A 13241-nucleotide genomic window follows, 5' to 3' on the forward strand; every position below is an offset into this window, starting at 1 on the left:
AGCACCTCGGCTGCACTCAGGGGGCACAGCCACCAGCAGAGCCCCCAGAAGAACAGGTAACCCCCTCCAGGTGAAGCACTTTGCTCCTTCAGCTCCTCCTGCAGCCCCAGCCCTGCTCCTGATGGCAGCACTGAGATGTGGAGCAGCACTGAGACTTTCTGACCTGTGAGCAAATATCAAGCGCAGAGCACTCACTTTGGGCCAAATCCTTTAATTCCCTGCGGGTGCCCCGGGGGACGCAGGTATTGATTGCTCCAGCAGCAGCTCACACACGCTGTGTGTGCATCGACAGCGGCTCCGTGGAGGAGCCACGAGGTCACCCCGGGGCACGGGGACACGGAGCTGGCCTGAGCCTGCCACAGCCAGGCAGGAACAGCTGCCAAAAAATCACAGGGAAACACCCAGGGAAAACCAGCTGGGCCTGCAGAGTCCCTTAGGTGGGGGATGCTGTCCCTTCCCCACACAGGGAAGGCAGCTCGGGGTGGGACACAGCCCTGGCACAAGGCAGGGACATGGGACAGGCTGGCCAAGCAGGTTCCATCACAGGGAACAGGGAGGTGATGGCGTTTTGACCGAGCTCCTTTCCCCATGGTTGAATCAGTGAAAACTGACAAGAAAAGGTGGAATTTTGACTGGAGCATCACCATGACAGGACAAACAGCAGCCCTGGCTGCAGCACTCAGACACAGGCAGCACGGGCAGGTGCTGTTATCCAGGTGCCAGTGCCAGGTACCCAACACACCCTGCAGAGACCAGGACAGGACACGAGTGCTGCCAAAACCACACTGAGCATCCCTCACCCCAGGGACACACGGCCAGAGCACCCACAGAGCCCGGGCACCTCACTGTGCTCACACCAGCAGCACTTCCCAGCCTGGAGCTGCCAAATCACCCCTGAAAGCCTTTGCTGGGCAGCACAGGCACAGACAACAAGCCAGAAACCAGACCCTCCCAAAAACCAGACCCTCCAAAAACCAGAGCCTCCACGACAGCAAACGTCCCCATGGCAGAGCAGGTCGGATTTCCAGAGAACAGGCGCTCCTCTCTTACCTGGGACAATAGAAACGGTGTCTTTCTCCCAGGACACAACGCTAACGTATTCCTGCACTGAGGAGGGGATGAGGCACTTGAAAACAGCCACGTTTCCACGCATCGACCTTTGGTCCTCCACCCGAACGGTGTACGGCTCCCTGAAAACTGTGGGGGAGAGCAGATGGTTGGTAGCGTGACAGTGCTGCAGGAAAACACACTTCCTTTTGCTAGAATCCCACGTTTCCCAAACAAACCAACCCACCCAGCCACACGCTGCCTCCTTCCCCAGCACCTTCCCAGGGATGGAAGGAGGGGATTCTCTGCTGGCCGTGGGACAGAGGCACACCTGGCCAGGTCCTGCTGCTGGCACCTGCCACTGTCCCCAGTGTCACCTGAGCGTGCCAGACTCAGCGTGGGGACCGATGACATTTTGTGGTTGTGATGTGCGTTTCACCCCTGGATGCTGAAAATGCATCCTGGGAGGGACAGCCCGTGGCACAGAGCCAGGGACCACCCTAAAGACACTGCAGGGACATTTGAGGCAAGCAATGACAATTTTCCATGTTCCCAGCATTGCCCTGTTTCTCAGGGAGGTGCACACCCCTTTGACAGCTCCGTGCTGCTCCCTGGACCAGCAGCAGCGCTCCAGGAGCCCCCATGGGTGAGAGGGACCCTCCTCACCCTCTCCAGCAAGACAAAGAGATGCCACCAACCCCAGCAACACAGCCACCACAAACCCCTGAAATTTAAGCACAAAATGCAGTTGAAGGCAGCTCTCTTTTTACAGTGACAAACATTGTGCCCTGTAGGACATGGAGACGATTGGCACAATGACAAACACACATTCACTTTGTCATCTGACAGCTGGCCAGAGCAGGAGCAGCTCAGCAAGGCCCTCAGCAGCCCCAGCAGGAAGGAAAGCCCTCCTCCCCAGCAGCAAGGTGTTTTCCCTGGGTGGGATGTCCCTGTGGACAGAGCAGTGAGGGGGTGGCAGCATCCCCACCCTGGGTTCTGGGCTTTCAGGGTCCCTGCTCAGGGATGTGCCACGGAAAGGGGCTGCAGAGCCAAAGCTGATTAACCGGCAAAAGCTTCCTTAATCACCTGGAGCTGAGGTTTATTCACAGGCTTTAAAGGCCAGCAGGGAGCACAGGAACATTCTGAATGCTCCCTGCCACCACGAGCACCCAGCTGGGGACAGCCCCACTGCATCCCTGAGCTGCACCAGCCCCAGGCTTCTCCTGCCTGCAGGAATAACCCCCAGGAGATCAACACACAGCCACAACCAGCCCACCTAAACCTCTCCCCTGGCTGGAGAAATTTGCTCCATGTGCTCGCCAACAGCTTGCCCAAGACTTCCAGAGATTTTTTTTCCCCTCAGATTTTCAGTTTCAGAAATATTTCCATATTTCAGTTTCCAGTGCATTTTATTTTATTGCTTGCTTTCTCCAGCTGTAATTGGCTCCCTGCGCTGCGCTGCCATTAGGAAGCACTGGAGAGTGACTGGGATGTGGGATGGCCAGGAGGCAGCAGCAGCTGGGGAATGCTCCACAGCCATTTCCCCTGCCAGAAAAGGCAGAGCAGCTCCGGGAGCTGGAGCCATCCTGGTGGCCCCACTGGACACCCACATCTGCTAATGAGGGGGAGGCTGAGCTCCCAGCCCAGCAGCAGGGCTCATTCTGCCCTGGGTGGAGAGGGGGTGAGAGCCAGGATCCCCTCTCTGTGATCCCAGGACAGCTCTGAGGGATCCCAGCCAGGATCCCCTCTGTGATCCCAGCCAGAATTCCCTCTCTGTGATCCCAGAGCAGCTCTCTGTGATCCCAGCAGAGCCAGCCCTGCCGTGCCTACACGAGGAGAGCAGCAGCTCTACATTTACTACACCCCATCTGCTCCTCCACCATGCTGTGGTTTATAGGTAACCCGAGAGTGCTGGTAAATAATTCACTCTGCAGAAGGGGGTTAATACCAATTTACTCCACAGTACAAGGTATTAAAATAAAAAACCCTGTAGTCACTTCTGTCACGTTCCCTCTGCTAGCCCCACTTTTAATAGGTTACATAATGAAGCCATTCCTGGGCTATTAGCCCTCCTCAGCCTGGTCAATAATTTACTATAATGGCTTTTGGAATCAGCTCTTTGCCATATTCCTCCTATTTTTTTATTATTTATTTAATTTTTTTGGTTCTTATTAAGCCTTGGCAAGCTGAGGCTGAGTGGGAACCAGGCTGTGGGACATTGAGGGGGCCCCCTGTATGGACAGATGTGGCCCAGCCCCTCTCAGAGCTGGGAAAAGCCTCGATAAGGGGTTGGGCCAGACAATCCCGGTTCAGAGGGAGAGGAACTCTCCTGCCACCAGGCTGCAGCCACACCACGTTCCCCAGACACTCACTGGGCACCTCCAATCCACCTCCTCGTGTTCCACATCCACAGACAGCCTGGCAAGGGCGCGGTGCCCGTCTGTGCCCTGCCAAAGGGTGCCTGCCCGGGTACCACCAGCCCAGACACCTGCAGACACTGGGCTGTGCTGGGTCAGCACCTCGGCTGCACTCAGGGGGCACAGCCACCAGCAGAGCCACCAGGAGAACAGGTGATCCCCTGCAGGTGAAGCACTTTGCTCCTTCAGCTGCTCCTGCAGCCCCAGGCCCGCTCCCCGCTGTGCATTCCACCCTGCGCGTCCCACCCTGCGCATCCCACTCTGCACATCCCAGCCCGTGCTCTGCCCTTCTCCCTGCTCCATCCTCTTGCAGGAACCAAGGCAGCAGCCTTGGCTGTGCCCCTGATGGAGCAGAGCAGGGAGGAACCAGCCCCTGGTGCCCAGCCCGGTGCCCACAGGCAGCTCCCACCTGCTTTAACACGGATGTTGGGGCTCCTGATTTTGCCAGCCGAGTTCTCCGCGGTGCAGAAGTAGTCGTTGTCGTGGATGAAGCTGTTGAAGGCTGATGGCGAGAAGGGGTAGAGCTGCAAAGTCCCATTGGCATGGACGTGCCGGATGTGGGGCACATCGTAGATGTCGTCACCTGTGGCCAGGTACCAGCGGAGGACGGCGCTGGGTGACCCTGCTGCCGGGCAGGGGATCACCACCCCCACTGTGCTGGAGAAGGTCACCTGCTGCAGGGAGTCGTTCACAAAGTAGAGGCTGGTTCCGACATCTTCAGCGCGTGCTGTGGGCAGAGCAGAGGTCACAAGGGCACGGGTTACCATGGGGTGGCCAGTGCTGATGGCACAGAGACACCCTGACAGAGACAACCGTCCCCAGCACAGAGAGCCCCTGGCACAGAGACCCCTTCCCCAGGCATAGAGGCCCCCCTGGCACAAAGAACTCCCCAACACAGAGACCCCCATGGCACAGAGAGACCCCGGCACAGAGACCTCCTGGCACAGAGACCCCTCTGGCATGGAGAACCCCCTGGTACAGAGAACCCCTGGCACAAAGAACCCTTCCCAGCACAGTGACCCCTTCCCCTGGCATAGAGACCCCCCTGGCACAGAGACTCCCCCTGGCACAAAGAACCCCCTGGCACAGAGACCCCTCCTGGTTCAGAGACCCCCCCAACACAGAGACCTCCCCATCACAGAGATCCCTTCCCAGCACAGAGACCCCTCCCCAGCCCAGACACCCCTGGCCCAGCCCCTGAGCCCTGCGTGCGGAGCAGGGCAGTGCAGAGCATCTGTGCACGGCTGGAAGCACACAGGACCTTCACAGGCCAGCGCTCCTGCTGCCAGCACGGATCAGGGATCACAGGCACCTCGGCAGGACAGCCAGGGGCTGTGCAGGCAGGGTGGGCACTCTGGGCAGCCCCCGAGGCTTCCCCAGGGGTGCCCAGCTGGCTCTGAGCACCCAGGGCCCCGGGGACAGCACGCCAAGCACAGCCACCAACACTGCTCCTGCTGCCAGCCCCGACATTGCTGTGACCCCCCAGCACAGCAATGCCATCACACCCAGGGCACACCACTGCCAGGCAGGGCAGAGACCTCCCCTGCCACCCCACCACTGCCCCCAAACCATAGAGGGCTGGAAAATGGGGATCAGAGCTGCTCCCCTCTCCCAGAGCCACAGGCAGAGGACCCCAGACCCACCCTGTCCTGAGCCTGAGCTTCTCCTGGGCACCCCTGCAGCACCCAAACAAGCACTGAGGTGGGTTCAGGGGCACAGTCCAGGCAGAGCTCGTGGCCACCTGCATGCCCAGCAGCAGCTCTCAGTGCTGGAGAACAGCACTTCCCTTCTTGGGAGTAGGGAAAGGACCTCTGCCCCCAACTCTTGCCACTCTCCAGGACCACGAGCTCCCCCTCCCAGCCCAAGGCAGCGAAATTGGCTATAAATAAGGAAGAGGAGGCTCCCAGTCACTGAGATCCGCTTTCCTTTTTTAGCTGCACTCTTTCCAAGTGGGCGGAAGGACAGGGATCTGGGAAGGGCCCTCGGCGGGTGTATTAATAGCGCGGCTGAGCGGTGCCGCAGAGCCAATAAGCAGATCAGCCCCGGTTCAGAACGAGCCACGGGGGACCCTCCCTGACCTCGATTCCTTAACTTGGGGAGGAGGGGAGCAGCACAGGGGAGAAGGAGAAGCCTCATCCGCACACCCGGGCTCCGCTCGCCCGAGGAGGGGCTGGCTGAGTGTCCACACTGAAGGGCTGGCTGAGTGTCCGTGCTTGCTCCATCCCCGTGCCAGCCTTCTCCAGCCAGGTGCCCATCCTGCCTGGGAGCTGTGCCACCAGCCCAACCCACAGCAGCCTCAGCAGCTCAGGATGGGGCACCCCGAGACGCCCCAGCCCTTCTCCATCCTTCTCCCAGCTGGGTGTACAACCTTGCGCCTCTTTCAGCATCCCGCTCTGGCTCTCCGTGCACACTGCACAGCATCATCCCCATAAACAACCAGGGCTCCTCCTGTGCCCGCTCAGAGCCCTCTGTGCCACAGAAGGGATGAGCTGGTAGCGAGTTCCAGCTGTGCCACCGCACAACAACCCATTTGGAGGTCACAGAATCATCTCCTTGTGTCCCCACGCGCGGGTTCGCCGTGTCCACACGCGGGTGGAAGGAGACAAAGCCGTTTGTTTTTCCCTCGCTGGCTGGCGAGCACCAAAGACGGACGGACAGAGGAGCAGAGCTCCAGCCGAGCCTTTGCAGAGCCACGGGGCCACCGCTGGGCCCTGCAGATGTCATTTTGTGACATCTCCAGGCTGGTTTGTCGTCATGAATCAGCATTTCCCTTCATGCCAGCAGCGCGGTGCTTCTCCCAAATACATGAAAGGGAAAGAGGCGCACATTTGCAGGCAGAGGAAGGGAAACAAAGGCTGCACGAGCAGCACTGAGCTATTTGTGGCTGAGCCTGAGCTGAGCAGAAGATGGCTGGAGCCAGGGCACAGCAGAAGCCACCTTCAGCCTGGCTTTGGACCAAGGACAGCCAGCTGTGCCCTGTGCTCCATCCAGGATCTCCCCAAATCCCATATTGCAGATTGGGAAGGCTCCTGGAGCACCCAGAAGATGTTTCCTGCCAGGAAAACATCTTCATCCTCAGCAGCACTAGGAGGGCTCAGAGCTGGAGGGGTGAGGGGCTGGGGCGAGGAGTGGAAAAATACCTCATAAACAGAGAAATTCAGATTACCCATAAAGCTTTTTCAGGTCAAAGGGGGAAAGGGATTTTTAATAGAAAATGGAGGTTATGGGATTGGCAATAGTTATGTGACAGACGTATAGAGTTAAATCCTCATAATCTCCTTTACCATTTAGCATTGAGCACCATCCTAATTCCATGTTTCATAAAACTGTCTCCAAATCACTGGGAGAGATTAAAAATTTAGAAATAGCACAGCAATATTTTTAAACCAGAAATCACTGCTCACATCTGGTCAGATGTGCTGACCCTAACCTACATATCGAGGGCATTAATTCACATGAACCTGAAGGGAGGAGGCTGGGAGAGCTGAGCTGGAACAGATTCTGCTGGGAAGGCAGCCTGGAGCCCAGCCTGGCTCCAGCTGGGAGCTGCACCGAGCCCAGCACAGGGCTGGACACGCTGAAAGGCAGGTGCTTTAAGTTATCAGAGTTCAATCTTCCTAAATTGTGGTAAATTACAACCCAGAGCTATTGAAATATTAATATCTCCATTCGAGCTGGGAGAAGCAAGTCATTTTGCTATCATCCCTTCAGAATATTTACCAGTTTTGATGGCTGGACTTCCCGAGCTCCAGCACCTTCAGTGACACAGCAAAGCTCTGCAAGCACCTGCTTGCTCCAGAGAGGGGCCTCAAACTGTCCCCAGGATGTGTCACCATCTCTGGGAGAGGTGCAGGTGTGTGTCCTGCCCAGAAAGGTTAAGGTTAAGGTTAGGGTGAGGTTTTGTGTCCTGCACAAAACCTCCCAGAAGAGCCCGTCCTTGTCTAAGAAGCAGATTTAGGAGCAGCCTCAGACAAGGACGGGCTCTGTGCCAGCCAGGGCTCTTCCTCCCGAGATAAGAGGCTTTTCCTGCTCTCTGTACACGTCCATCACCTGTGCTGGCAGCACCCAGCCAGCCTGAGCCCACCCAAACCCCTCAGAGCTGAGCACGGTGCTTTAGCTGGGTGCAAACCTGACAGAGCCGGGAAATGCTGGAGAATTGATGGTTTTGGGGGGTTTGTGCCATCCCCTGGGCAGGCACTGAGCTGGAGCTCTCATTACCCCACTGGCAGCAGTTTTCTGATCCCCATGGTGACCCCAGCCCTCTCTGAGCCTGGTGAGGACCTGCCGGGGCCCCCCCAGATAAACCCCACCCCTGGGGCTCCAAAGGGACCAGCAGGGACCAAAGGGACCAAGCCGGGCTGCAGGGATGCTGAGGAGAGCAGCAGGCTAATGGCCACCTCGCAGCTCATTCATTATCCTCATTAAGGGTGGTTGACACCTGCCCTGCTCAAGGAGAGGGCGAACCCAAGCCTGGCACGCACCGCGCTGGGAATTGCGGGTGGGTGGTGGGTCCTGGTGGTCCCTCCGTGCTGAGGAGGGGGCAGAGATTCCATCACACCCTCCCTGCAGGTCCTGATGGTCCCTCCATGCTGAAGAGAGGGCAGAGATTCCATCACACCCTCCCTGCACGCAGAGAACGCTGGAGGAGCTTCCCCAAACCAGCTCCCTCCAAGCCCTCATCCCCAGGACACCTTCACAGCCTTTGTGCCAACCAAGGGAGTGACCTTGGGGCTGATGGAGCGGGAGGTGGCACTGCCAAGCTCCTGGAAGGATGAGGAGAGGAAGCACCGAGGCTGGTCCCTTCTAAAGAGAGCTCAGAGGTGTCTGGGAGATCAGCACACCCTCCTGAGATGTCACCTCCTCACTGTATTCCAGCCTAGAGGGTTAAAGCTGTGACTCCTGCACTCAGGCACTGGTCTCAGATGGGTGGAAATGGTGTCAGGAAATGCCAAGCAGGGCCTGGGGCGTTCAGTGGTGCCCAGCACAGAGCAGGTACCTGCGACAGCATCTTCCCTGCCCTGGCACTTCAATTTGGCTCCACAGGGTCCCACCATGGTGGCACAGACCCTCTGGCTCGAGCACCATGGTCCTTCCCGAGGTGACAAAGCCGAGAGGGAGCAAAGGAGAGCCTGCCTCTGGTCCTCTGTGGGTAAGGGCACGGCTCAAACGTGCTCCAAGTGCCTGCTCCTTAATGCATCTGCATGGAAATTAGGGCCTGAACCACCTCCAGCGATTACGCCAGCACCCAGGCTGAGGCTGTAACCCTTGCCTGGGAAAGAAAGCTCTCCCGGCCGGATTCCTGCTTCCAGAACCTCCCCTGGCTGCTCCTGAGGGGCACCAGCCCCACCACACCGTCCACACAGGGCTGGCCCAGAGCTGGGCACCCCCCACAGCCCGAGCCCCCAGCCTGGGGGTGAGGAATGAGCCCAGGGGACACAGGTGAGGAACGAGCCCTCCCATTCCAGAGCCATCTCCACACCTTGGCCATGCTGACACAACGCCTGAGGTGCCAAGGGGACATCTGGTGACATTGCCCAGCCAGAGGGACAGCCCCGTGTCCCCAGGGAGGTCAAAGGAGCGAGCACAAGGGGTGGGCAGGGGACACAGCAGAGGCCACACACACCTGGCCTTGGCTCCCTGCACCATGGCCAGGCCGTGCTCCCACAGGCACAACCCACTCGGTGGCTTTGCAAGGTGGAGAGCAGGATTGCCACCAGGCAGCCAACAGAGAACACATCTGGGCAAGCCCTGCCAGCCCCTCACCTCCTCCCCGTGCCCTCCAAGCCGTGCTGGGTCCCCTCTCAGGGCCAGGAGCCGCTGCTGCAGCCCTTCCCAGAGCAGCTGGGAGCAGCAGGAGCTGGAAATGGAATTCCTGAGCGTTGGGTAGGGCTCTGCTGGCGGATGATGGCGGCAGCCTGCGCCTGCTGGGGGATATTTCTGCGGGATGCACGAGCAGGGAGAGGGTGACTCCCAAACCGTGGTTATGTAAAGACCAAGAGCTGGCTATGGCCGAGATTCCAGAGGCAAGGAACGCCCTGCACCCCGTGCTGCCCCTGCACATCCTCCCCGAACGGCAGCGTGGCAGCGGCTGCGGTGACCCAGCGCCTTCCTCCTTGGTGCCACCATGGAAGTGGCACCGTGTGGCTGCTGCCTGCTCGGCTCTGAGGTGCCTCCGTGCCACCCGAGGCGCGGCTCTGCCTCGCCTGCTGCCATGTCAGGATTCCACAAAGCCACAAAGACTCCCAGCTCCATCCTCGCCCTCGGCTCGCCAGCTGCTCCAGACAAGGACGGAGCGCTGCCCATCCATCCCCTGGCACACAGGGCACAGATCCTGGCACCCCAACACTGAGATCCTGGAGCCACGGCTGCCCCGAGGCGTGCCCCAAGCTCCCAGGCAGCCCCCAGCCCCACAAGGGCTGCTCCACATCACACCCCTGGCACTCGCCCCTCGCACAAGGCACAGCCTCCTCCTGCAGAGCACGAACACCCAGGAGCGCCAGGGTGCCTTTACCCGCTGGCCATGCCAGGGCAGGAGCTGCCCAAAGCCCACGCCAGGTGACGGCTCTGGGCGAGCTGCCATGGCGGCTCCTGGTGCTGGGAAATTTTGGCAGGATAAACAAGCGCCGGGCACGGCGAGGAGCTGAGCACTGCAGGCTTCTCCTCCGTGCATTTAATGAGGTTTCCATGTTTCATTTCAGAGACAAACGAGCGCTGTGCCACACTGGGGGGCCGAGATGGGAGAGATTAGAAGCCGCGAGCTGCACCGTTCGCTGCGCCCAGCGCGGGAACATCATGTAAATATAATGCCAATATAAATCAGGCGGCAGAACCATCCAGCAACATCACGCAGGGAGACGCTTCCCTGGCTCCCAGCCTCGCAGTTGTGGCCAGTCCGTTCCCCATCACACCACTCGCCTCCCCTCTGCCTGCCAGAGCATCTCGCTGCTCAACTCTCCGCTCGCCAAGCACCCATTTCTGTTTATTTCATAAACAGGGGCAGAAATAAGCAGCTACAGCCCATCAAGGGATTTCTAAACTTCAGGGGTCCCTCGGATCAAATGTTTATCTGCTTTCGGTTTCTACTTGAGCTCTTGTTCTACAGCAGGAGCACGTTAAAAGGATGCGCTTCGATGCCCAGAAATATTAAGTATCTGAAAGGTTTATCATGCATTAAGCAATTCATTTTTTTTTATCCTATTATTCTAATGAAACTTCCATTGTATTGCTGTCCTCTCTCTGGAACCGCTTCATGTTAACACTTTGCATCACCAGGACTGCTCAATGCTGAAGATTTCTCCTTTTTTTAATTTATTTTTTTTTTAAGAAATAAAATGTAAAATGAGGCCACGAGGAGTTGTGCTAATGGAGTCTTTTAATTTGCTCCTCTCCAAAGAGATAGCTCTGTGGGAAGGGATCCCTTTTCCAAGAAGCTGGGGCTGAAAAGATGCAAAAAGCAATAAACCAATGCAGCTCTTTATTATTTTGACTACTGGGGGTCGAAAGGAATCATGGCATCCTCGACGGTTATTTGTTTCCAGGTTTGCTTTTTTCCTTTTAGCACGGTAAAAAATGCAAATGTAAGCAAAGCAGACGCTGGCACGTTCAGCTCAGCAGATCTGAAGCACAATAGCGATTTTGGGGAAAGCTCCCAAAAGCAGCTTCACCCCAGCTCGAATAAAGCAGCTATTCCATAATTAATAATTGATGGAATAATTGATCATCACCGCACAACTGGAGAGGGTGCCCTATTAAAGCTCAGTAAATATTTTTCATTGGATTAACATTCAGCTAACGGGGTAATGGGCAGCGAGAGAGGTCTCATGCAAGGAGGCAGCTCTGTCCCCTTTCTTTCACTTTCCTCATTTCCTAAAATTTCCCCCTCGCTGTTCTCAAATGTCAGAGACGATAATTAGGGCAAATGTCATTTTACATCCTCCGAGCAGACAATTTTCCAAGAGGTGGGCGCTTCCAGCACCCGCATCCGCAGGTCGGGTCGTGGGCAAAGAGGTAATTTATTACAGAAACATAATTAAAAATTCCCGCAGATCCGGAAATGGGCAATTCCTTTATGTAACACGGATCGATTGTTGTAACAAACGCAGTGGGATTTAAGTGCCCGTGCTCCACGCAGCTCCTGCCTCTCTTTAATTGCATCTAGAGCAGAGATTCGCTTAGAGTATCACCTCGCTGGATGTGGGCAGCATCCACTTAATGCCCAACTTTAAATTAATCCGTAATCTTCCAGCGTGTGTCTCCTTGACACGCTTATTCCACGGTTCTCCCCATCCCCCCCCCCCTCCCCACATTTATGATTTATCTATAATCTGATTGATGTCAAGCCGTTGGGTTACACTTCACGCAGCGTTCCTAGGGGGAAGGATGCGAATTTTAAGGCACGGCTGGGTTTCTCCTGCCGACGGGATCAGACTGAGAAGCGCTCGGGAGACGCGGAGCGCTCGGTCCCGCCGAGGCCCCGCCGCGGGATGCTGCGCCCGTCGGTGCGGGGTCCCGGCCGCGGCTGCCACCGCCGCCTTGGGGGCTGCGCCGCGGAGCCGCTCCGGGATGTGCCGGCACCGACCGGCCCCGCGCAGCGCTCCGAACCCCGCCGGTACCGACCGGCATCGCTCCGCACCCCGAGCCCCGCACAGCGCCAGTACCGACTGGCTCCGTTCCGCGATCCGAGCCCCGCGCTCCGAGCCCCGCGCGGCACCGGCACCGACCGGCCCCGCTCCGAGCCCCGCGCTCCGAGCCCCGGGCAGCTCCGGTACCGACCGGCCCCTCTCCGCGCTCCGAGCCCCGCCGGTACCGACCGGCATCGCTCCGCACCCCGAGCCCCGCTCCGCGCTCCGAGCCCCGCTCCCCGCCGCGCCGTCCGGGCCGAGCGCTCCCGGAGAGCGCACCGACAATCCCGGGCACTCAGGAGGGCGCAGCGGGAGCGCGGCACCGAGAGCCGCGGAACCCCGGGGAGGGCGCACCGAGAGCTCAGGAAGGCGCAGCAACAGCCCCGGGACCTCGCACCGAGCGCCCGGGGACCCCGGGGAGGGCGTATCGAGATCCCATCAGGGCTCACCGAGACCCTCGGGACCCCGGGGAGGGTGCACCGAGAGCGCAGGAAGGCGCACCGAGAGCCCCGGGACGCCGGGGAGGGCGCACCGAGAGATGCCGGACCGAGAGTCGGAGCACCGAGAGCCCCGGGGAGGGCGCAGCCGGTGCCACCCGCCTGGTGCCACTGCCGGGGACCCCCGCCGCCCCCGCCGCCGTCCGCACGTACCTTTCGGCAAAGAGTACAGCAGGAGAAAAGTTACCAGCCACATGCCATACAGAGCAGCTCTGGCCCCGGGCTGCGGCGCAATTGCGGAGGTGCGGTGCCCCGGCGTGCCGCGCTCCTGCCGCCGCTGCCAGCCCGGCTGAGGTGCCCAGCGCCGCTCCCGCTCCGCCCCGCTCCGCTCCCGCCCGTGGGCCGGGCTCCCGCCCGCGCCCGCCCCCCCCGCGCCGCGCAGGGCTGGGGGCGGCCGCGGCCCCCGCCGGCCGAGCCCCTTCCTCCTCCTCCTCCTCGGCGTGCGCCCGGGCTGGCAGAGCCCCCGAGCTGCGCTCGCCCCCGTCCCCGGGCCGCCAGCCCCGGTTGGCGCTGCCCCATCCCCGCAAAGCAGCACAGGTGAGCCCTGTGCCCTGTGCCCTGCCCCAGGTGAGCCCTGTGCCCTGCCCCAGGTGAGCCCTGTGCCCTGTGTCCTGCCCCAGGTGAGGCCTGTGCCCTGTAGTCCTGCCCCAGTGAGGCTT

At 59.3% G+C, this 13241-nt stretch overlaps 1 protein-coding gene across 2 annotated transcripts in view; it reads right to left on the reverse strand.

Moving 5' to 3' along the window:
- The window catches only part of DSCAML1 (DS cell adhesion molecule like 1), a 96626-nt gene extending 83691 nt beyond the window's left edge, over window positions 1-12935 (reverse strand). Inside the window, exons 1-3 of one of the 2 annotated variants that reach the window (XM_074559476.1) lie at window positions 12736-12935; window positions 3874-4191; window positions 1051-1197 (exon numbers count right to left, since the gene is read on the reverse strand). In XM_074559476.1, coding sequence (XP_074415577.1) covers window positions 1051-1197; window positions 3874-4191; window positions 12736-12778 — 508 coding nt within the window. In that variant the 5' untranslated portion in view covers window positions 12779-12935. The remainder of the gene's footprint in view (window positions 1-1050; window positions 1198-3873; window positions 4192-12735) is intronic. The other variant, XM_074559477.1, reaches the window with a different exon arrangement.
- Window positions 12936-13241: the final 306 nt, after the last annotated feature.

This window comes from Zonotrichia albicollis, chromosome 27, assembly GCF_047830755.1.
Source record: "Zonotrichia albicollis isolate bZonAlb1 chromosome 27, bZonAlb1.hap1, whole genome shotgun sequence".
NCBI lineage: Eukaryota > Metazoa > Chordata > Aves > Passeriformes > Passerellidae > Zonotrichia > Zonotrichia albicollis.